This window comes from Aythya ferina (genome assembly GCF_964211825.1).
Source record: "Aythya ferina genome assembly, chromosome: 15".
NCBI classification, from domain to species: domain Eukaryota; kingdom Metazoa; phylum Chordata; class Aves; order Anseriformes; family Anatidae; genus Aythya; species Aythya ferina.
The window spans coordinates 6550399-6574293 of NC_140314.1; the positions used below are offsets into that span (position 1 = coordinate 6550399).

At 42.3% G+C, this 23895-nt stretch overlaps 1 protein-coding gene and 1 long non-coding RNA gene across 2 annotated transcripts in view; both read right to left on the reverse strand.

The window, feature by feature from the left end:
* Positions 1 to 223: 223 nt before the first annotated feature.
* Positions 224 to 4571, reverse strand: LOC311445418. Its single transcript, XR_014698400.1, has 2 exons — positions 3885 to 4571; positions 224 to 2190 (listed from the first exon to the last, which is right to left on the reverse strand). It is a non-coding gene; the product is annotated as an uncharacterized lncRNA (long non-coding RNA).
* Positions 4572 to 5256: 685 nt separating this feature from the next.
* The window catches only part of FAM20C (FAM20C golgi associated secretory pathway kinase), a 57506-nt gene continuing 38867 nt past the window's right edge, over positions 5257 to 23895 (reverse strand). The window contains exons 4-10 of the mRNA XM_084536298.1: positions 19365 to 19457; positions 17601 to 17716; positions 9924 to 10104; positions 9226 to 9335; positions 7552 to 7633; positions 6992 to 7051; positions 5257 to 6397 (exon numbers count right to left, since the gene is read on the reverse strand). Coding sequence (XP_084392424.1) covers positions 6145 to 6397; positions 6992 to 7051; positions 7552 to 7633; positions 9226 to 9335; positions 9924 to 10104; positions 17601 to 17716; positions 19365 to 19457 — 895 coding nt within the window. The 3' untranslated portion in view covers positions 5257 to 6144. The remainder of the gene's footprint in view (positions 6398 to 6991; positions 7052 to 7551; positions 7634 to 9225; positions 9336 to 9923; positions 10105 to 17600; positions 17717 to 19364; positions 19458 to 23895) is intronic.

Genomic DNA, 23895 nt, shown 5'->3' on the forward strand with positions numbered 1-23895 from the left:
GCTAAGAAACTCATGAAGAAGTCAGCGAGACCATTCATCTGTAAATGGGGCGGGTGAGGAAGTTAACAGGCCTGAAGTCTGCTTCTGAAACTCTCACTGGCTTCACTGTTTAGGAAGGAGTTGCTTAAAAATCAGCAAAAAAGTTTGAATTTGATCTGGAAAATGATGTGAACCTCCCTCAGTGGTCTACCAGGAAAAGCCTTTTATCTCCACTATTTATGAAGTGCTGCCTGTGGCAAAGACTCCAAGTGCTACTCTAAGAGGCTGCAAAAATGGTAATGGTGAAAAACTAAGGAGGGTGTGCCAGAAGGAAGGCAACTTGCAGTTTGGGATAGCCTGATTTGCTCAGTTTACAACTCAGAAGAGGATTTGTCCCTGGTTTCCAAAGCTCAACCCGAGATCAGAACAGTAAGCGGTGCTCCTGGCTTAGGGATCAGTGTCTGCAAGGAAAAGTTTGAGCATCAACTTGCCTTTGTCAATTTTTTTTCCCACTTGGACTTCCACAGCTGTGTTGCTTCCATTTTGCTGACAGCTTTAACTTTCCTTTGTCATTTAGCTGAGCAGGAGGGTTCAGAAGATGCATGCAGATTGTAATTCTTGCTTGATTTATGGCACCTTCTGCAGCACCCAGGTGCTCCAGCAAGTGATGTGGACGTACAGAGATCGCTGTAGTTCAGCACCACGCCCCCGCCACCACCTCTCGAGTGACACCTGGCTGGCATTAGTACAGCACCAGATGTTGGAGGGATGAGATTTTAAATTGTCTGTCTTTCGGGTAGGATCTATATTTAGCCACCCTTGGATGTATTTTGAAGTTATGTCTGACAGGGTCAACTGAAGCCTGTAGGTGGTTTTATACATGTGTCTATTAATCAGTGAGCTCCTTTCTAGAACAGGTGGCAGAAGAATTTATGTAGGGATCCTGATGTTGTTCATTACAGTGGCCAAGGCATGACATGACCCAGATTCCCACATTCACAGCAGCGGAGAGTGCTCTGATCTGACACCTCCAATTTTGAGATATCCTGCTTCAGCTCAAGCTGCCAATTCCAACTGCAAGCTGTTGGGTTCAGACCCGTATCTGAGCAAGATTCAATGCATAACACATGCAACTTCTGACAAGGGCCAGAGATGCTTGTGTATGAAGGTCATTTCAAAGAGTGGAGCTGATCTCCTAGCACATCAGTCTTCATATAGTGGATTGGACACAAATTCAGCCATTCCCCAGCCTGTTCAAAATCCCCTTACTTCCTCATGCCAACTACATCAAAGTTGAACAAATCCTTGGAAATTATTAAATAACTTGAAAAAGATGGAGCGGCTGATGGCATGCAGTTCAGCAGCTCTTGCAGGCAATCTCTAGACAAACTTTTGCTCTGACCTTGCTTTAGAGGAAAGGGTACTGCTGCTGCTAAATCAATAAGACTTCCTTTTGGCTTCTGCTTCATTTCTTACACATGACCGGAGCTGGCCTGTCCAGAGTTTTTAGGTCTTTTGGGCCACCAAACTGAATTGCTTTTAATCTGTTTCTGCAGACAGTCCCCAAAAGCACTGGATCGGTACTTTACTGAATTAATTTTGATCTGGTCACAGTCTGAATACTGGCCAGAGGCTACTAACGAATCATTTTCACAGGTATACTGTAAAAAATATTTCAGTGAATGATCAATGGCAAGCAAGTCTATAGAAGCAACTGATACCTGGACTGATTTCAGGGAAATTATATTTGCAGTCCTACATTCAGCACCAGAAGAAAGCTTGCTCCATCATCAAGGCTCTAGCATGGGCCCAGCTCCAAGCTGGAAACTCAGGACCTTCAGGCTGGTGCCACAAAAGCCGTGATGCAGGGACAGCCTGCAGGGGGATTTTGGAGGTGTGAAGGTGATGATGCAGTTGCTGCAATGGATGAGAGCAAGGTGCCCACCTAGACCCCTGGGTACTATGCAGCCTTGTATGGCCCCACCAGCAGGAGCCACATCACATCACCCTTTGGACACTTCCCTCTATCACCCACGTAAGGCGAGCTCATTTTCAGTTCAGTGCCCGAAGGCAGCAGTCAGGCTGAAATCCCACGTTCCCTCCTCCTACGCAATATTTCCTGCTGTTGCTTACACCACAACCTCCTTCAGGCTTGCAGCTTGTACATACATCACAGGCTCTGCCTGGTACCACTGATCACAACCGCGATACCTAATTCAAACAATGAGAGTTCTTTTAATTTGTGTGAATTTCCTTTGATGCTTGAACAACATAAAACCAGCAAAACAAAATGAGGCTCTCATCTGAATTACTCAGGAGAATACAGTAAGCTGTTTTAGGCTGTCAGATACAGTTGTAATTAGGTGCTTTTAGAAGTATATTATCTATTTTATCTGTTATTTATTGTGCATACTGTATTTATTGTGCTGAACATGTTATGCCCCTGACAGACAACTGCAGATTTCTCAGTATGTTATTGTCTGGATGCTGTTCCTACACCATTTCTGAGTCGGCGACAAACCAATTGGATTCTGACATTTATTTATCTTCTTAGAATGAATCTTTTTGTCTGGGAGATATGTAGGACTCCTAAAGAGATGTTACACCGCCTCGTGCTAATCCTCCTTAGCTCAGGGATTACTGACCTAACGCACAGTGACAGCCCTTTCGGAGCCATCAGCTCGCACTGCAGTAAGCTGCTGCCACATGGGCATGCAGAAGTGTGCGAACTCCGCACACCAAACCCCAGGTGACCTTTTTATGAGACCCCCCCACACATAAACAAAACAAGCTGTCCTCACAGGAGCCCTCAAATTAAAACTACTGCTTGAGGAGCTCAGAAACCTCCTGCTGTCCACAGAAGGACTCATTTCACCCCTGAAGGGCAATGCCCTTTGCCTAAAGGCTCAGAAATACCAAGAAGGCTTTTAAGAGAAGAAATTCAGGCCAGATGCTAGCCCTGTCCCAGCACAACGCAGACGCCCCCAGAAAGCAGAGGTTTGCCCCTCCCTGGGCTGTACAGAGCTATTCTCTATGGTGTTTTAGCCCCAGGAGCTGAAAGACAGCAATGAGTTCACTCCCCCAATCTCCTGTCTGTCATGCTTGCTCCTCTATACCCACATCAAAAAGAAACACTGGAACAAGGCAGTAATTCCTTTCCCTTCCCAAATACCTTGAGAATTAATGAGTCAAAACTCTAGCTACCTGGCAGCACAACTACAAACACCCTAGAGCTTCCTGGTATATACCAAGAAGCTCCACAGCCTGTTTCATTAACCAGCCCTTCCACACACAGCAACCTCCTCCAGGTCAGCCCCATGTCCTCAGCTCCCCCAGGCACACAAAGGGCTTGAACTCAGCTGTTACCATTTATTGCCTGAACAACCCAACCTGTATTTGGGCTTGCACTGCTTAGGTGTGGTTAATTCACCCCAATTTCTCACCTGAGGCACAAGGGAAAGGAAACTTCTCCCAGTTTCTTAGTTAACACCTCCCTTCTTCCAAGGCACTTTCAAGTCCTATCCTACAGAGGAGACCCCCCACCTTTTTTGTATGTGTAATTTAGGATTAGAAGTAACCAAGGATTGCTGTTCACTGAAGACAAAAATAATTTCTGTAGGATTACAAAGGACTGTAGCAGAGAGCTTGCAAGGGAAAGCATCAAAGCTCAGGAAATGGAAAAACTTGGAGACCCGATGGAGATGGTTATAATATAGCAAGGACAAGTAACCTTCACGTAATTATTCTACATAAATACCGCTAGTTAGCTTATACAAATTCCAATTCATAACAGCGAGTTTATTTCCGAACACACCAAGCAGCCCTCTGCAGAGACCTTCAGCCTGAACCTCCCTGCCAGGAGCTCCTGACCTACAGCCCAGCCTCTAAAGAACAAAGATCCTCACTGTGTCTGCTCCTCCCTCAGCTAAGAGGCTGCCAAGTGCTGCTTTCCAAAAGAAAATCAGGTTTGCAGACCCAGAGCCCTGGCTGACCTGACCCCAAGAGCAGAAAGCAGAGCTTTTCCCATAGGAGACGCTTTTATTGTCCCTGTCTCACAATCTCACAGAGAGAAAAAGCTGCACCTGCACGAAAATCACAGCCAGGCACTGAGGATTAAGCAAGGGAGGCAAATTGAGTTTGTTGAGGGAGAAAAGAGCAAGGACATGCAGGTAGTCCCTTGTAACCCCTGAGGGATGAAAGATACAGATAAGTATGTAAAACCCATCTCACCGTTTTGCAATCCGTTTTTTCCATCTCTTGGATAAATGAGAGGGAGTGGCAGTGCAAGTGCTGTGTTGCAGAGAAAATCCTCAGTACCGCAGCTGGATCTCAGGAAGTGTAAAGAGCCACAGGGTAACATCGAAATTTTCCAAGTGCATGGACAGCTGCAGGATCTGAGCTATTCTGTCATCTTTGCATGCCATGTATGTGAGAGTCATGGGAATTTAAAATGGGTAGTAAAATAGTAACAAAGGCATTTTTTAGTGATCATATATCAACCTAAGAAGTGAATGAGACTATAGAACACTTCTTCCTCTTGTTCACAGTGTGAATACTGCTGGGTTATGCTGTAATGCCTATCTTTTAATCTACCTGGCTACAAGCTTTTAAAATATGTGTTTATAAATCCTTGAGAAGAAAGACATAAAATGAAACAAATGACAGCTGAGAATTATGTCTGTGATGAATATTGTCATAATAAATTCTCTCCTCCACCCTAAAGAGCGGTGAGGGATTCCTTCTGTACCACTCCATGTTTTTACAAGTCAAATACAGCCACTTGTTCAATTTGTAGCTTGCTTTTAGCCTGAAAGTCTCAACACGTATTACACAAGCTCAGCTGTGCATGATTCAAAATTATTTGCTTGGGTATACTGTGTTTCTAGATAATTTAGGCTGAGATTTCCTACTCTTCAAGGGCTTTTGCAACCCATTCCAGAGAAACTGATCTATCTAAATTTTTTGGGCAGTGTGTCAAGCCATAATCTTTTAAAGGTGTGGCTCTACAGCTTGTTTCTACAGCTATAATTGCAAGAGGAAGGGATGCTGAAATGATAATCAAAATAATGCTTTCATACTAAAGATTAGCCATTTTCAATGCTATGTTCCTTGTTGTACTGTATATTAGTCACCAGCTCCCTGCTTTAGCTTGACTTGCTGTTGCTACAGAAGGGGACAACAATTTAAACAACTACTTCTGGAATATTTGACCGATATACGCAGCTTTGCCCTGAACAAGATCTACAATGAAAAATGAATCCATTTACACGTGATGGCTACACATTTTGCCATATCTTTATTGCACTTTAACCACGTTGCAAACAATTCCACAAAAATGCTGCAAAAGTAAGCCTAGAGCTGCTGAAAGCAGCTTTTTACCCATATATGTATATATTTACACAAAACTATCAAAAGCAAAGTTGAAAAGTAGCAGCTCAGCTATGATAGTCTAGAAAGATAAGAGCTGCCACCTCCTTAAGGATAAATAGTACAACTTGTCATTTTACATCACTTTGTAAAACCAACATTCAAGTATTCCTGTCAATGCACAAATAGTGAAATTCCCTTCTGGTAACCACTGTTTTAATTATTATTATTATTATTATTTGCCTTTAAAAGTTCATAATGCCTTAACCCTTTAAATGCTGAGTAGCTGGAAAAAAAAAGAAAGCATTCAATTTAAATAAGATACAGTGGATTAGAGCACTTAAAGGGTTAACACAAAATACTAAGTGGACTGTCACCACAAATAAAGTGTGAGTCACAAAACTATGCTGTCCCTCTTAGTTAAATTTGGTAGGTAGGTCTGGGGTTTCATAGATATACCATATATAAATAGAAAATACTAAGTAAAGGCCTCCTTTCTATACAAAAAGGACAGGAGGTGTTTTGCTATCAGACTGCTGTCTGTCACTGAATATTTTCTCAACCTTTTCATAATCTCTTCTTAGGAACTAATGAAAACGCATCACGTTAGACTTATTTTTCTTAATGAACTAATCCTTTGCAGAGTCTACACTTTACCTACTCTGGGAACAATTACATCTCATTTCTGAATTCACTGAATTCACAAAGTGGCATACACAGTCTTTTGCAAGACTTTTTTTTTTTTTCCTTTTTGAATCTTCTTTATTTGGCTGGTAAAAACGTAGTCTTGCGATTTCACTACCTCTCGGTCGCAACAGTGTTAACATCAGTGTTAAAGTCATTTTCAACCACATTGTCATAACCATCCTTTTCTATACAGTCACTAACAGCCTTGAGGACAATCCGCAGCCGCCTGTCCATCGCCTCCAAGTGAGGCTGGTAAAGAATGGGAGCTATTTTATCTTTTAGCAAGGACTCCTTCATCAGGAGACTGAGTTTGTACTCCTCCTTGGCTAACAACTGTAATCGCAGATAGGTAGACTTCCTTATTCTAGGAGAAAAAGGAAAAAAAAAGCAAATCAGTATTTTCATCACTATTGATCTCAACAGGGCTTGTAGTCAGCATAGTAATAACAGAGTAAAAATGTTACCATGTGATCTGAAATGATCAGAACCAGACAGTGTCATAGTCTGAATTTTCCAATTTTCACCTGGTTAGGAGCCCTTAGAAATGGGCAAAATCTCATGCAAAATTGAAACTCTAAGTATCACTTGTCCTCTGAAAATCTTGGCCAGGGGCATTGAGGAACAAATACCTATGGGAAGCGCTAGAACAAGCTGGAGGGAGTGTTCCCACTTGACTTCAATGGGAGGTGTATGTTGCCTTAATAAAGCCAAATCTTAATAAAGCCTCTCTCACAACAGCTCACAGCTGCACTCCTGCTGGAAGATCTTGATTCAGTAAAGAATGCACTTCAGCACATCAGAGCCAATGCTCAGGGCTAGCTCGGGTCAGACTCTCCAGGCAGGATCACAGCATCTCCTTGTCTCCACGGTTCATAGCAGAAGATGCACTTGAACATTTCAGTCCTACTAGTGGAAACAAAAGTATAAAATGGTGAACAACTACAGAGATGAAACATACCTGCAGCACTGGTTTAAAGGCACCAATATGGAAAGTTCATCATGGGAATATTTTCCAAACCTGTTTAAAGGTAAGAATAAAAATGTGACAAAAGCTGTTTTAAAGACTCACTCGCTCACTTCTTTTTTTTTTTTTTTTTTTTTTTTGGAAATGGAAGTAAAAAAAATCATAGTTGTCTATTTTCCGCTTAATTGGACTGGAGCTGAGGAAATCTGGACTCCAAGTTCAGCCACTTATTTTGAATAGATGTTATTGTATTGGTGGGTTTCAGTTTTTCTGTTTTGAAACAGGGGAAAAAATATTTATTTTGTACCCTGCTCTACTAAACTGTTCTCCTTATAAACTCTGAGTTATGGACAAGGCAAACTTCTGCCTGACCAGCATGTAGGATAGAAGAGTTTGGCTTCCCTTTGGAGTTTGTAATATTGTCCTATTATACACATAATTGGTACTAAATCATAAATCACGGGATGCAAAAATCATCTTATAATGGCTAGTATAAAGTAATTAGTATGGTCAAAATTGTTTCCTTGTTCAAAAAGATTACTAAAGGTACTTACCCTCTTCCATTATCTAAGTGGATAATAAATGTTTCATTTCCAAATTTTTCAAACGTTTCATAGTGATGTCGATCCATGTTACCTATAGAATAAAGACAAAAAAGACCATTCTCACTCAGGCTTGCTGGGTGTGCAGGCTAAGAAAATGTCAAAACCATGGTTCAGCAAGAATCCCAACACTCCTCAAAGGTAGAAGGTGGAGAAAATTATGCATCTACTGGCACTATTCATTTCTACTGTGGAAACCCTAAAGTATGTGATACTACAAAATGGGCTTTTATGCTAAACTGTACCCATAAATTCCCTGGAGAATCCCCGAACATCTCCTTTAAACATCTCACCATCAGAGCCTCTGGGAGGGAAGATGAGTTTTTCTGTCTCCCTGTAGCTTTTACACTTAAGCTCTAGAGGACCTATCAGGAGACAAAAATAAACCTTCCTACTCTCCAGAAAACCCTCTCCTGGGGTACACCAAGGGAAATTCCACTCAAGCACGATGGCATCTCAATGGCCTGTTCATCCACAAGGCAGCCACATCCTGAGCCAGCACAGCTTCGTCACTGAAAATGACACCAACTGCTCCAAGCCTCAGTCTACATGGAGCACAAAGCAGCACTGGTATGTATGCTGGGTGCAAGGCTTAGCTTGGGGGCGGGGGGAAATGCACCCTTCAAACAGGGATGTTAATCCATATGACTTCACTAATATTTTTGAGCCATGACCAAATATCCTGTTTTAACTTGGTTAAGAACTTTGCCCAAATTTCTGTCTGTCTGGAAAGCCAAAACAATCTTATGGCTCTAACATGTGGATTAGGGTGCTCCTGGTACAGCTGAACAGCTCTGTTTGGGCACCCACATCTGTGTCCCTTTTACGGTCATGTGTAGAGTATTAGTGTCAAGCTAGGAATTTTGTCTTCATGATCGGGACTTGAGTCACTTCTAGATTCAATATATGGCTCCTGAGATGGGACTTGGCCTCTCCTGCTGCAGTCAATTGCAGAAACCTCAGTAGTGGGAATGGCAGAGGATACATCCATGCTGGCACTTGTCCAAGGATCGAGTATGTGTGCTGGCACCTTGCAGTTATTTTGGCTGCAGCAGGACAGGTTTCATGTGCAAATGTCTCAGTGTTAACCACTGAGTAGGTTTGAAATAGGTCACTGTTATCTACTTGTTAAAAAAATTAATTGTGGTCAGGTTACCTGAACAAAAAAGTTTCCCTGTTATTTACTGCAGTTGCCTTCATGATAAATCAATACTTCTCCACCCTCCAGTCTCAACCCCTAGGTTTACAGAGCAAGCAGCAGTGACTACAGCTGGAGGATGAAAACAATGTGCCAATAAGCAACAATCCTTGCACAGGCACACATTACAATGGCAAGGCACTCACTAAGGCAAATTGTGAAGCCCTTAGCTGCTGTGAAGGAGACTAGCATGACCTGCATTCATCACTGTGCATTTCTGAACATCTTTGTTCCTTTAATCTGCGCTGATGGGAATACATAACCATGTAAATCTGCATTTTCTCATAATCATCTAGAAGGGCATATACTGTAAATGCAACTTCAACCATGCTTTAGTAAATTGCTGAGCTATGCAAAGCGGTGTAGAAAGAAGTGGTTCTTATTCTAATTAAATGTTGCATTTAATTTTTGAAAGAGATGAAACATACCCATTAGGAAATCAAAAACTGTCATATCCATTATATCCAGAATTCTGGTTCCACTGTCATACGGGGGTGTTTGTTTAACCTCTTCACAATAATCTGGATCAACTTCCCATCTGGAAAAGCCGATATTTTGATATTTTATGTGACATGCAAAGCTTACTGAGTATTAAAAAAATAAATTGTTATTTTGTGAATATCTAGTTGTATCATGTTAAATTGAGGACAGGGTCAGGTGGAGGCAGCAGACTCTTCAGGCTGCTTTCAGTAATCCGAGCAACTGTTAAGAATTGTGACTGATGAAAAAGGAAGGAAAACACAAGACTGGAAACTATGCAGCTAACAGGTTCAAGATTTAGGAAACCAGCTGCACCATCAGTCAAAAACGCTGGAGACTTGTTTAGGGCTGAGGGTGGCAGTGAATCTTTCTCTTTCTGATAGGACTTAGGTCCCACTGCATCCTGTCAAAATCCACTGCAGAAATGTATCCCAGCAAGGAATTATGCCATTGAAGGTCATTTCAGGTTCAGACCACAACACAGAGCTCCTTGCAATCACAAGTATTCTGTCCCTTCCCAGGAGCTGGACCCACCAAAGGAATGCAGATGTTCTCCTAAGCCTTAAATCAGGTAAAAGAAGCACTGTTTTGTCTCTTTATTGACATTCACAGTGGGTGAACGAACCCTTTGCTCACCACTACTCACTCTGCTTTTTTGCGCTTGTGGTAGGAACGTCTCCAAGGGTTTCTCCAGGTCTTCCTTTTAGCTAAGGACAAATCAGGAAGGAAAGCAGCTAGAGACCCTTCGATCTGATCTGGTTTTCCACACAGGGCGTGCTCGGTTGAGCAGTAGTAGGAGCATTCACCATAGAAGCAGATGTTGTTGGCTGGCAAACAAAGAAAAAGAGTTTTAAAACCTACTCTGAAATTAGTGTTCAAGAACTCATAAAAATACTCATGTGTGCAATGGAACATAAGCAGAAATAAAGCCCTAGCCCAGAACCCACCGTTACCACGCATAGTTCTCTTCCACTGAAACCACTAGAAGACTGATTTATTTCAGTGGCTGGGATCACGCCCTGTGATGAGCTCTTTGTGACTACTTCCAGTTTATTTATATTCCAAAAACACAAAATATATGTTGTTTTTTTTTCCTTTCAGTCCCAGTCTGATACATCTTTTTGCATATATTTGTTACCCCAAGCTAACTGGGGTGGCTGAAACCCCAAATCCTGCAGCCAAACAATGACATGACCAAAATTAAGCCTCCTTCCAAATCTTGGTTCACTTCTTTAAGAACAGACAAAAACCTTTCATCCATTTACTTGCTGGTGTGAGAAGAACTGGCAGCTTTACCAAGTAGAATTATGTAGCATGCAGACTCGTGTGGGGGTGTGTGGGGAAGGTGGAAATAGCACAGAAGTAAATCTTTCACCACACATCCCAAACAGAAATTTTCTCCTCCACACATCACATTACTCCATCAACCACACAAAAAGGACCTGCAGCGTGTTTGGGGGTGTGTGTTCCCTTAAAGTTTCCTCAGAGCTCCCACCACACATATCTGTACCACCGGGAACCATTCAACTCTGTACAAGAACCCCCTTCCCACTGGAGGTGGGAGAGAACAGTTCGTCCCCAGACCCCAGCATTGGACTATGAACAATAGGATCATGATGCTGATGTTGTCAGAGTGCTCTTCCTACAATTGCTTTGTGCACATAAAATGTCATTAGAGGAAGACTGTGCCCTTTGCTTACAGTAGCACAAGGATGCAGAAGTCACATTGCTTCCTAATTCCCCCCAAGGTCTCTAAATTCAAATCTTGCTTCTGAGCTACTTCCCCTTTGGGCACAATCAGTGTAAAGGAGGCAGGAAGGGCTGGTGAGTAGATGGAGTCTATTTTCTGCCTGCTGCAGAAGCCCATGTGGCTCCAAGAGGCAAACCGGTGGGGTTTCATCACAGCCATGCTCTGCAGCACCACGCTGCAATGTGCCCCCAGCTCTGGGGCACGTCCCCACAATCCAGAGCCAGCCTAGGTCTGGCAGAGCACTGGCAGGACTGGGACACTGCTGATGTGCGATGCAAGGGAGATTAATGGGTGAAGAGGTGAAGGAGCCATCGAGGCAATCCCTGATGCCATCAAGGTAAGAGGAGGGATGGAGAAGCAGGGCACAAGGCTGCAAGTGGGGAAGGAGGAACACGAGAACATGGAGAAGGTCTTGCAATGGTTTTGATTGCATTAACTAGCCATATCACATGGTTCTGACTGCTAATCCTGGAATTACACCAAATAATCGGACTAAAAGGCTGATGTTTTACTGCTTGGCAGTTTCTATTGGCTCTTCATTCCCAAGCCTCTATCAATAGTCATCAGATTTGTCCATTACACTGTGGTTACTTCATGCTGGACACACACTTTTCAAATCCCTCTGTTGTGACTGGCTTGGAACAGCCACACACCTTTCTGTCCTACAAGTCCTGTACAAGTCCTACCCGAACTGCACATTTACCTTCACACAGTTGGCTCATACCAGTTAAACACATCCTGATTCACTCCAGAAATATTTACCCTGTAGTCAAAATCCTCGCTGACAATTACTGAAAGAAAAGTGCTTAGGAGAAGAGAAAATAAAAAACAGAAATAACAAAAGCAAGAAAGGGAGCACTCAGAATGCCTGCACTTTTCCTTCTGTTATTAAAATGTTTTATCATGCAAAATACACTTTACAAATATTTTTAAAGCTTCTCCTTATATTTAAGATATACTTAGTCCCTTAACAGTTTAATTAAAGGAACAGTGGTTTGAGCCTTCCTGTGGGCTAAGAAATGACCAGGTCCTTGGCCATAAAGCCACTTGGCATGGTGATTGCTGATGAACCCCAGCACAAGCCTTGGCACAGCTCATCGCATGATACACTTAACTTCTAAACAGAAACCCCACTAATTTTTCCTTCTCTTCTGCAGGTTAAATGAATCTGAATCCCTCAGCTTCTCCTTGTACCCAGGACCACATCAGTGTCTCTCCTTTGGACTCCACTCAACTTCTTAGCTTAAAATCAAGCAACATCTAAACAGACCCAACCTAATGCAAGCTGTGGGCTCACGGCCCTGTAGTCAATGATCTCTCATGGGTTTCCTGTTCAAAAAATGCTATCGCAGCACGGACTTGGCGCAGTTTTTACAGGGCTAACACAGGTGCCTCAACTTGCCTTTGATCATCCTGGCAAAACCAGGAGGGCTTCATGCCTCCATGTGAACCTCTTCCATAATTCAGGATGAAAGTGAAAAGTTGTCCAAGCACCTGCGGGCAGCACTGTGAGCTGCAGATGGTCTGCGAATGGGAGGATCAGAGTGGGTCATTAGGAAGGCTGGGATCTTCCCAGCCAATAAAAACTGGGGGAAAACATCTGTGATTTATACCTTTAAAAGAAATGCTTGCAGACCAAGTATTTCAAGGGGCTCCAAGATGCCACGAGGGATGATTTACAAGAAATCACATACAGATGCTGCCGCTCGCTGCAGGCTAACACAAAAGAATTAGGAGATATGAAGAGATCCCTGATTTCCCAGGCGCCTGCTGCCTCGGTGGGAAGGCACAGCTCACCCCTGCGCTGCAGCCAGAGCTTATGTTTGCACTGAAGCTGCAGTGGGGCTCCTGCTTTGATTTGGCTCTGTCAGCACCACCTGCTCCTGTGTGCAGGGAAGGAACCTACTCGTAGTTATCTTGATCACCTGAGACAATTTATCTTCCAGAGGCTGGACGACCTGGCAGAGGGAAGCAGATGCGTGGTTATCTGCAGCTGTACCAGTTCTGTAAGGAGCAAACAGCACGGTGATGCCCCTCCTGCTCTGCCGCAGCCTCTGCTGCACACTATGTAAATCTGACCTTTCCAGAAAGGAATTATATTAAACACATCATTTCGCACAGCGGGGAAGATAAATACTGTGTTTAATAGATTGCTTCCGAATTTAACTTTGGGAACAATGAAACCCTGCTTGGTATTGTCAACGGAAGCAACTGGGACTAATCATCTGACAGTAATCACACATTCGTATCCAGATAAATCTTCAGGAAAGCTCGGGGGCTATCGCAGCCATCGCATTTGCTGCTGCAGGGCGACACGGCTGGCACATGGGCTGCTCTGCTCCCACTGGGCTCCTCCGGCTATTGACTTTCCTGCAGAGCCCCCACTGCCTTCAAGAGGAGCCCAACCTCTGAGTGATGGCAGGATGCTTCATTAGGACAGCAAATGTGCGGTAAAAACACAAGCATATTTCTTGGTGAGAAGTTTCTTTTGATGACAAAGCCTTTTCTGACATCTGGTATTCTCTCAGACGTATAGTACTTACTTTCCATTACCTGTCTGATTTCTGGAGGTAGTGGAGGTGACAGGGTGCTGGATCTCAAGTGATTAATAAAGAAATTAACTGCTTTGATGGACACAGGATAGATATCCTGATATGTCTACCCTAGTTCTTATACACAGCAAGTGAGATGAAGCAGCCCGAATTATCTGGGGAAAGATTTTTAAGGTTTCTTAAAAATGCAGAAATAAAGAGGTACCCAAGATAGAAAAACGCAGTTCTCACTTAGGACTTCAAGGTGCAGTAGCAAGCCTCTTGGAAACCGAAATAGGTGACCCACATTCTGCACAGCATGCCGAGTGGGAAATTCCAGCTGGAGACACAAACCCAGGGCTTTGATGGGAGGCCCATGCTGAGAGCGGGGTTTGGCCTTTGGAAGGGAAAAATGAGAGTCCCAAAGCACAGCTGCAAAAGGAGCAGCCGCCAGGAATTTGTGCTCCTGTGGGCTGGGTAGATATGGCAGCAGCAGCAGTGCTGGCAAAGCAGAAAGGGATGTTCATATACTGTGAAATGTTCAAATGCTGCGCATTTGCAGCATGTAAACTCCTTCTTCATTAAAAAAATACAAAAAAACACCAACAAATAAACAAAATTGTTTCCTCAAAGCACAATGGAGGCAAGAGAATCCCAAATGGTGTTACAAATGTCTGACTTCCATTATCTGAGGATGAATGGTCATGATTTGTAATGAAATCCATGCAAAAATCACCACGCCTGTTGATCGAAACTCCACCTAATTACAACAATTAAGAAGAAGAGAGTGTCTGTGTACTCATCTGAACATTTTCTATGCATCACCCTGATAGCTGAACAATAATTCTTCTTAGGAAGAAAAGGAACAAGTGGAGATACCTTAAAGCAAATTGCTTGGCAGAGCAATTCTTTTATTGAGATTTGCATGACTCTTAATAGAGGACATTTAGCAAGCCTGTGCAATTCAAGCACTGGAAAGAACCCTGAATATTTACTAAGCAATGCATGAAAAGATCTTTCATTTACCTGCTCAAAATAATAGCTAATTCAGAATTGCTATTGTTTGCTAAGAGGAAAAAAAAATCCATAATTCCTAGGAATTGGTTAATATGAACAAAAACATAATGCTTACTAGCTGTGTAACATTGATTTCTTTAAGCTGCTGCCTCAATTACTTCCAAAACGAAGGCTGACATCATTAATATGTCTCTTTTTTTCCTAGCAAATTACCATTCATTTGTGAAAGTAGCAGGGCTACTGCAGTCTACCCCACCGCAAAGGATGTAAAATTAATTTAAATAATTACTGACCTAATTCCATTTCTCATGTTTAGTCCAAACTGCCTGGAAGAGCGTTTTTCTGCAATCTGCTTTCTCTCCAAATGCAGCCTAATGCATCGCCTGACCCCGTCCTGCCCCTCGCAGCCCTGCCTGCTCTCAGCCATTTGCACTCCCCGGTGGAAGGAAGGATGCTGCGTGCTGTGCAGCAACATCTGCCGGCAGCTTTGTGGCAGTAAGAGGCCCCTGTTTCCATTCCTGTTGGGACAAGCGAGGTGGCACAGGCACTGAAAAGCAGGGAGGTGTCTTCCAACACATCCCCACGCTGGTCCAGAGAAAAACACCATGTCTTGGTGAACATCATCAGTCATGATGCTCATAACGAACCCCTGAAGGTTGGACAGGGTTTTCATTGCAAATGATGGCCTCCCGGCCTGAGAGCAAGAGTTTTGTATGAAATAAATTACATGGAGGGCTTGTTGCATTGCTGTCCGACACTGTGTCCCCAGTCGCTGTCACCAGGCACTGCTGGGGATGGAGGTGCAGAGCCAGAGCCGACTGCAAGGCAGTCCCAGGGGGCCTCGACAGCTTCATGTGGGTGTGCAGAATGGTTCTTGCAAGGATCCATGTAGCACAACAGAATTAATTGCTTAATTTAGGGCTTTTATTACTTTTTCATTAGGCATTAATTAATGCCTGCCTTTTAAGGTCAGTATGAAATACAAGACTGAGGCTGGGCATATGTTAATGAGAATCCTACTAATTAAATGGGGGCCATGTAGGAAAAAACTCTGGCAAGTAACCAAAATGATTTAAGCAAAGTATATTGATTTAGGAAATGTAAAATTGAAAGAAAAAATAATTGCTTAAGCGTTTCATTCTACGGAAAAGCCTGATTCATAGTTAATCAAATATTTTAATTGAATTTATCCAAGACCTCTAAATAAATTTGAATAAAGGATTATGCTTGGATCATCCTTTGGATGTCTGGAATTTTGTAATGACAAGATAAAGATCTTCATCCGAACCGGCAGCATTAACTCAGCATCGCTGGGCTGTGGCTGCTGTAAGCTGCTCGATACCCGAGTACAGTTTTGTAATTCTCAGAAATCGCTCAAGTTCACCCCTAAGCCTTCATATATAACCTGGAAAGACTAGAACGCAAGCAAGCCTACTAATCCTTGTCTTACTTGCTGAAATGCGAACAAAATGCCTTATATTTCAAATGAGCCAAAGTATCTTGTGCACATGAACAACTGCAAGGATTTTTGTCATCTTTGAGGGGTAATTATTTGCCTACAAACAAATCAAGTAAAAATAAATAAATAAAACATAGACAGAGACAGAGGGAAAGAAGGGGAGAGACAGGGACTGAGACAAGTGCCCAGCAGTGCACACAGAATGCCTGCACAGAACATTTGTGAACACTCTCAGTAGTATGGGTAAAACTGGAGCACATGTGATGTGTGGTAGGATGAAACCTCTTGTAATTGTGTAATGTATTTCACAAGTGAAGTTACTGGAATTAATAACGGTCTCCTCAGCTGTGTCCTGCTAAAAATAACAGCCATAATAATGACTTTATTGGAGCTCAAAACAGTGCGATGAACATTTTAAGAGAGAAAGCTCTGTAGTGACATGGCTGTGCTTTGTAGCTATCAGCAATAATACTGCTACACTGGGAGAAATTGCAATGAAGTCTTTGGGTCTTGGCTTTGGGGATCTGGGATAAACAACTGCTGGCCAATGGCACAAGCTAAGGAGAGAACCCTGGAGATTCCCACTCCAGATTTCCTGTTTACACAAGGCATAGCCCAAGTTCAGCAACACATTTGCACACAGCTGAACTAATATCAGCTAAGCTCACTGGACATAGCTAAATGCTTCAAAATGAACATTTCTCTATATGATCTTTCCCTATGAACATAATTAAGAACGTACATTTGTATCTTAACCTAGAGCTTAATTCCACTGTTTCAGCACCCCAGAGGCTACCACCTCTCTCTCACCTTTTGACCGTCTTTACCTATTTTTGTATATTCTGGGACCAGGATGTGGTTTTACCCTGTGTTTGTATAGTTCCCACCCTGTGGAGCTCTGTCCTTGGCGAGGGCCACCAGATGTTGTGAAAGAGTGAAGGATAATAGAAATAGAGGGAGGTGATGGTTCCTGCAGTCAGTCCTCAAAGCAAGTACAAGACTGGGAACAATTCAGATCAATTCCAGTCCAGCCTCTGCACAGCTGTGAATGTGAGCCGGAAGCAGGATACCTTACACATTTATTGCCTTGATTTTCTTTCAGACTCCTCTTGTAATAAAAACTGAGGCACATGACTCCGAGAAAATTAGCTTTTGGTCCTCCAGCAAAAACCAAGAGATAAATGCATCTGACCACCAGAAGTGATGGATCACATACCACTAGAAAAAAAGGTCTAAATAACTAATGGGCTAAGTAATAAGGTTTGGGGTAAACTGAGAGCAACAGAAGAAATTGCTTTAGAAATTGCTCTGCATAAAACATTTGTTGAATACATTGCTTTTGTGAACATAAAAGCCTGTCTCTGTGGATAATTTGTCAAGGGGAAAGGCACTCAATTCAAAACAATAAAGTCTTCTTTGTAGGCTATGTCTCCACATTTATTTTTATTCAAAGGTCTAGAAGACAGTTCTATTAGAAATATCTGAGCAATTAAGCAATCTACGCATCGTTCCCTTAAGTACGTGTTCGGCGGGATAGAAAGAATACAGTGCTATTTCCAAGACTACCTGGTGAGATGAAAAACGTTCTCCACAGTTTCTTGTCGCGAGTAACATCTCGTATTTCTCTTGTCATGTTAACCAGTCTACCTGCAACTGGTGGAACGCGACGGAAATCCAGGATCCTGGGAGAAAGAGTGAAGAGGCAGTTTATGTAAAGGATTAAATTATAATGATAGTGATAGGTTTTAGGAAGGTTCATTACACTCTGAAGGCACATTTATCTGTGGCCTTTAAGGAGTAAAAAGCCCATCAACTTTAAACTGAATAATCCTTCTGATAATATGCTACAAAATACGTCCTGAATATGATCAGCTCTGACTTGCCTACATAGGACGAAGCAGACTCAATATACAGAAGAGGATGGGGACACACTGTTCCATGAAAAAAAAAGCAAGTGGCATAAAATTCCACAAATAAGAGACAGCAGAGACTTTGACCTTGTGCCAATTCAGGATTGTTATAACAAGCATTTTGCTCATCAATTTTTAAGTGACTTGAGGAACGGGATTTCTGCCTCTTTCTTCCATAAACTCCATCTAATAGATTTAAAAACTAGTACTCTTTTTTTTTTTTTTTTTTTCCTGACAGTCTTAGTACTTGTTTGATTTATTTGCTTCCACTCCTCTCTGTTTAAATACCCTTACACCAACCTAATCAACCTCTCCAAGACTAAAAATTTTCCCAGGGGCAAAGGCTGGGTAAAGAGCCTTTTTCAACCCCAAACTCACCAGCTTTTGTTACGATTTTCTACACTGCTTTTTCTGCTTAACATGTGGATATTTAACATACCTCCCTGCAGGAACTCCATTAATGTTTTTTCCTACAGCACCATCTGCTTAAAATGACAATATAAAATATGAAACAGAGGGAATCAATGCTAAGGTCAACAACAATAAAATACAGAAGATTTTTTAAGGATGTGACCTGCTGATAGATTCCCTCATCCTGACCACCAAACCAGAAGGCACCAATAATACGTACCCCCAAATAATTTGTGGCCCAAAACTTGAAACTTTTGGAAGGATGTTTCTTGGCACTTCAGAGTGTTCTGTTCAGTTCTAACTCAGACTGTGAAATGCCTGAAATGCCATGGTTTCTAGCCCTACAATTAATAGTTCCTCATGAATTAATTCCTGCTTCTAATCTGGGCAAGCCCCAGCCCATTTCCAGTCTTGGACTATCCAACAGATTCTGCTCTACCTCTGCTGGAGGCACATTTTCAGCTAACAGGAACACGGGGTGAACATCAGTGTCTTCTCCCTCCTACACTCTTGTGGTCTCCATATTCTCCTGACATGGGAGAGCCCCAGCTGTTGGCTGTGAAACCAGAATCCCCTTTCCACTGCAATTATTCCTCTCTGAACACTCACACAATTCCCCATGCCTCACTTGGATTTGTGTGCCCTTGAGCTAATTAGGGTGAGCCAGATTCCCATCGTACTTGTGCTGCCTATTCCCCAGAAGACAGGTCCTCTCCGTATGCACTTCATGATCACAGGGGAAATTCATTTCTCAACTTCCCTTCAATATAATTTCTCCTTCTTTTTAAGAATTACTTAGTGCCAGGTTTCTCATTCCCAGAGTAAGTCGCACTTCCTAATTATTAATCTATTGTTTCATCATCTTCTGTTTCTTTTATTCATGGTGTTGGCCAACCTTTGTTCCATCTTCCCCCTTTTTAAAAGTAATTCAGTTACAGAGCAGGGCAAAGTGCAGAAAGTTATCACAATATTTCTATTTTTTCTTTTAATGTAAATCCATTTTACTTGCCTGTCCAAGTGAAATGCTGCTATTTCTGCATTATGCCTTTCATAGTCTGAGAAATAAAAAAAGTCAGGCGGTGTTTCTTGCTCTCTGGTTTGTCTGCAAAGAAAAACAAGGGAAGTGTTTTAATGAAAGGTTAGCATTTCTAAGGAGCAGTACTCAATCATCAGCATGTTATTCAGGAGTTCAGTATTGTTTGCTTAATGGAAGACCTTTAAATACTTCTTCTGAGCATTATTTGCAATGTAGCCTTCATTTTAACTTCTGTTTTAAACTAACAAAAAACAGTATTCCACGACTTGTGCATGGAGGCTGCTGTCAAAAAGCTATTCTACTCAAGGCTCTCGCTCTATTTAACAAGATCTATTTTATCACTCTCAAACATTTCATTAGTGATAGCGGTGAAGACAATGTCATTTCATTAAATTATCATTAAATGTAATTATGAAATTTCCAAAAGTAATAACATTTTTCTTTCATCTTTGGCAGCCATGTAGCTCCTATCTAAAATATGACTCTCCCTTTGTATTACTTAGAGCCAAAAGTGACATGTTTTTCTCATTTCAGAAGAAATGGGATCACTGCAGTTTGACGGCCACGACACATGTCATGTTTCAAAGAACATTAACAAGACCGTGCTCCAGAGAAGATGCAGAATTTGTTGTTTCTTCAGTTTAAGAAACAATAAAAAATGTCATTCTGATGGAAATAGAAAGGCTCAAGCTTGAACACCCAACTACATAGAAAATAGAAAGTTCTGTATAGCAGGAACAAATTTCTGTCTCATTTCAGGCAATTTCCAGTCTTGGTGGCTTTTAGATGGAGCACAACTCAGGCAGTTGACCAGTAGAATGTCTGGGCCCTACCAAGACCTGCATCATATCCTTGTCTGAAGTCTTAAAAATGAAATAAGGACTGCAAAGCTGTTCTGTACAGCATCTGCAAGGGAGGACACTTCCCCAGAAGAGGAAAACATAATTTTCCAAAGCTCTTTTTCATTCCCAGCTGTCACAGGTGGCCAGCTGACAGCTCGTGCATCACCTGTGCTACACACTGGCAATTAAATTAAAGCTTCTGCGCCAGGACCTTGTCACATGAAAGGTTTTGGGGGTGGTGCTGGTGCAGAGCTCAAACCTGCAGAGAGTTTGCAGCAAGCTGCACTTAGAGGGCTTGCTGGGAACCCAAAGCTGCATCTAGCCATGCTCATTTCCACCCAGACCATGATGACTGATGGGACTGGTATGCCTGCGAGTCCCCCACGTCCACTTCGCTGAAGAAACCAGATGAGTCTTGTGGTTTTTGGTCATGTGAAAATTTTGCTATGCCATCAGCAGATTTGAAAAGCTGATACCCCTTCTCACGAATTATTCTTTACATTTTTTTCTTAGCAAGGTATTCCATCTCTCCCTAAATGCTGAACAATTGCCATCACAGATAGAAAATCAAGATATTTGACATATGCAGTATTACAGGAGGTCAGAGAGGTGTCCAACAACCCAGTGATGCCCCAGCCAAAACAGCAGGGACCATTCTGGTGGTCACGGAGTTGGCCAATGCTTAGCAGATGTTACAGAGGAAATCAAATCAGTACTTTAGCTACTGTATCTGCCCAGGGTTCACAAGTAGACAAGCTTGGCATAAAAGCTTGGCATAAAACAAAATAAAAAAATAATATTGTGCATTGTCTCATCATAACTGCAAAGGGGGGAGGATCACACCAACAAGGAGGAATACAGGAGAGCCAGACGCCTGTGGCAAGTCACACAGCGCAGTGTGTAATCAAGACAAGAGCTAGAAGAGCTGCAGCCTCGTTGTGCATATTCCCGTCAAAAACGAGCCCTGAATATAAATGCAAAGAAAAAGTTTAAGATATTTCTGTTGGGAAAATTACACATCTGTGTATAACTTCCCCTCCATTCCAGGTTTTAAAATAGTCAATTTCTTCAACAAATCAAAGAAAAAAAGACTCATACCAAGCTTTTGCAAACTTTACACATACCAGCACAGCCGACAAGCTGCAGAAAATATAATTAATTAGCTAATCAATGCCATCTGCTTTTTATCTCCCAAAGACTTTAAATGAATCGTGGCTGTTCCTTTACAAGAAAATCTTACTCCAGAAAATCAGACTTAAAGAAAGGGTCGATCTCAATCTTGCAAGCACAGCTCTCCCCATAGCCCCATGACAGCTCAACACGCCAGGCAGTCAGTACATCACCGCTGGGATGGTCTGGTCTCTCTAATTTCACTCTCCTATTTGTTCCCTGCCACCCCCGGCAATGGCTGGGGATATTATTCATTTGGGAATAAGTACAGTTCTCCTGCAGGCTTCGACTTGTTTGTACATATTTCTCTCCTGTCATAATGTATTATTAAATGGTGGCGCGCCCTCCTAGAAAATCGTGAACTTGGTTGCCCTAAAACCTTCAAAAATGGACACCAAATCCACAGTGCAATCTATATACTGTAAATACCAGTATTTTTTCAACCTGACTATAGATCATGAAACAAACTTCTAAATTCCTTCAGTGCTCCAGGTGTTTCTAATCACCTACAGAAGAACAGCCTCCAGCCCCAGTCGCTGTGTTCAATGCCTGCGGCAGGCAGGCAGGGCACCTGCTTTGCTGTCTCTGGGAAATATTGGGTTCTTCTGAATGCAGGCTGGAAAGAATATTTTTCAGCTTCAAGCTGGCTTTTAAGTTCCTTTGCAAAGCTCTGCGGAACTTCTATGTATGAGGTCCTCTCCTGAAATAACCTTGAAAAATCCTTTCTGATGACATATTCCAATATCCCACTTGAGAGAACTGGAGCCTTGCTCCTTGGATCTGACCTTAGCTGGCACCAGTTTTATTCAAACAAAAATTATCATTAATTTGATGTCTGTAGCAGCAGCACCTAAAGAGATTTGTTGGTAGCTCCTCAGCCACAGCAGGTTACCATACCACCAGCAGACGCTAACACGTGTGAAATCGTAGCCTAGGGTACACAACTGAATTTTAAAAGCCACATGAGCCTAACACAGCACTGAATCGATGGAATCAATGGACCATTATGAGAATGGCTTTCATGGTGTTAAAAGGGCACCTACATCATAATATTTATTTTTGAGTTATACACGTAGAAATGAACTTATACACAATTTTATTGTATTAGAAAACCTGATAGATTTTAGTGTGTGTGGTCTAATCAGTACATCACCTGTTTTGGTGCTAATTCTTCTAATGATCTTCTACTCTGATGTGCAAATGTAGAGAGGTGGGAAATTCTGTGATTCTATGAAATCAAACTGCTCTTGGTAACACAGGTGGGCAGTGAGCAAGTCCTATCGGTTACACCAGCTTCAGAGCACTGTAACACCCTCAGTCTCTAAGAAAAGGGCTGCAAAAGGAGCATGCACACTGAGCCCATTCCAGGTCAATTAAAATACCTTATAAAACAACGATGGAACTGATCCAGCCCATAGCATGTTTTAAATCAGCACTGTGTTTTAAAGGAAAAAACAACAACAATACATATATATATATATGTATAAAATCCCTGTTATTTTCGTTTTATTACCCGATGGTTATTGAAGGTTATTGCCTAATAAAATGACACATGCAATGAGATATTTGAGCAAACAGACTGATGTGCCCAACCCTCCGCAGAAGTGCACGCTTCCGACAGACAACAAATCACAGACGATGGTCAGAGCTCCTTAGTGGCAAAAATAAAAGCTCACAACACGCAGGACACGGGTCCTGCACAGGTTGCAGACGGTGGGAGAGGATTCCTGGCAGCGGCTCTTATTTTGCAAACAGTTGGAATCTGGTGATCCTCTCTTTGGAGGAGGATTTGGCAGATATTTATAACGGCAGGCTGGGAAGCTCTGGAGGAAAGACAGATGGAGGTCTGTTGATACTGCACACAGTTAAAAATTACACAGTGGCACCAGCCCAATTACTGCATGAGGAAAAGACAAATCAGCACCGGTAACACTAGTAGGGGAGAAATAAGAACTAAGGGGAAATCAAAGCCCACGAAAATTTCCCAGCCATGGCACAACTCGGAGAAAATACAGGAAATAAAGAACGATTTTAAAGAGGCTAAGAACACATTTGCATGATGAGATGCAACTGTCATCTGATCCTGTGGCGAAAAGAGCAAGTCATGCTCACAAACAGCAGCAACAAAGCTCCTCTGATAAATGAAGGCAGTCATGAGTAAATCTGGTGAGGCAGCTCCATTCTGACCATGGCTGGAGCCTGGATTGGTGCTCAGGATTGGATAAACCAACACGGTGACTTGTCTGCAGGCACCATTGCAAAGCCTCAATTTTTTTTTTTTCTTAAAGGCTTCTGTAAATATTTTTTGCCCAATTACTTCACTGCCAAACCCCAATATTACTAATTCCTCATTTATTTTCTTCATGAACCCCATCACCACACTGGGACTGCAGGCTCTCTGGCATTTCAGAAAGCATCGTTATGATACCTTTAACGTGGAAATCTCTATTTAGTTTCCAGAATTTCTCGCATGCAGCTGCCTAAATTACCAG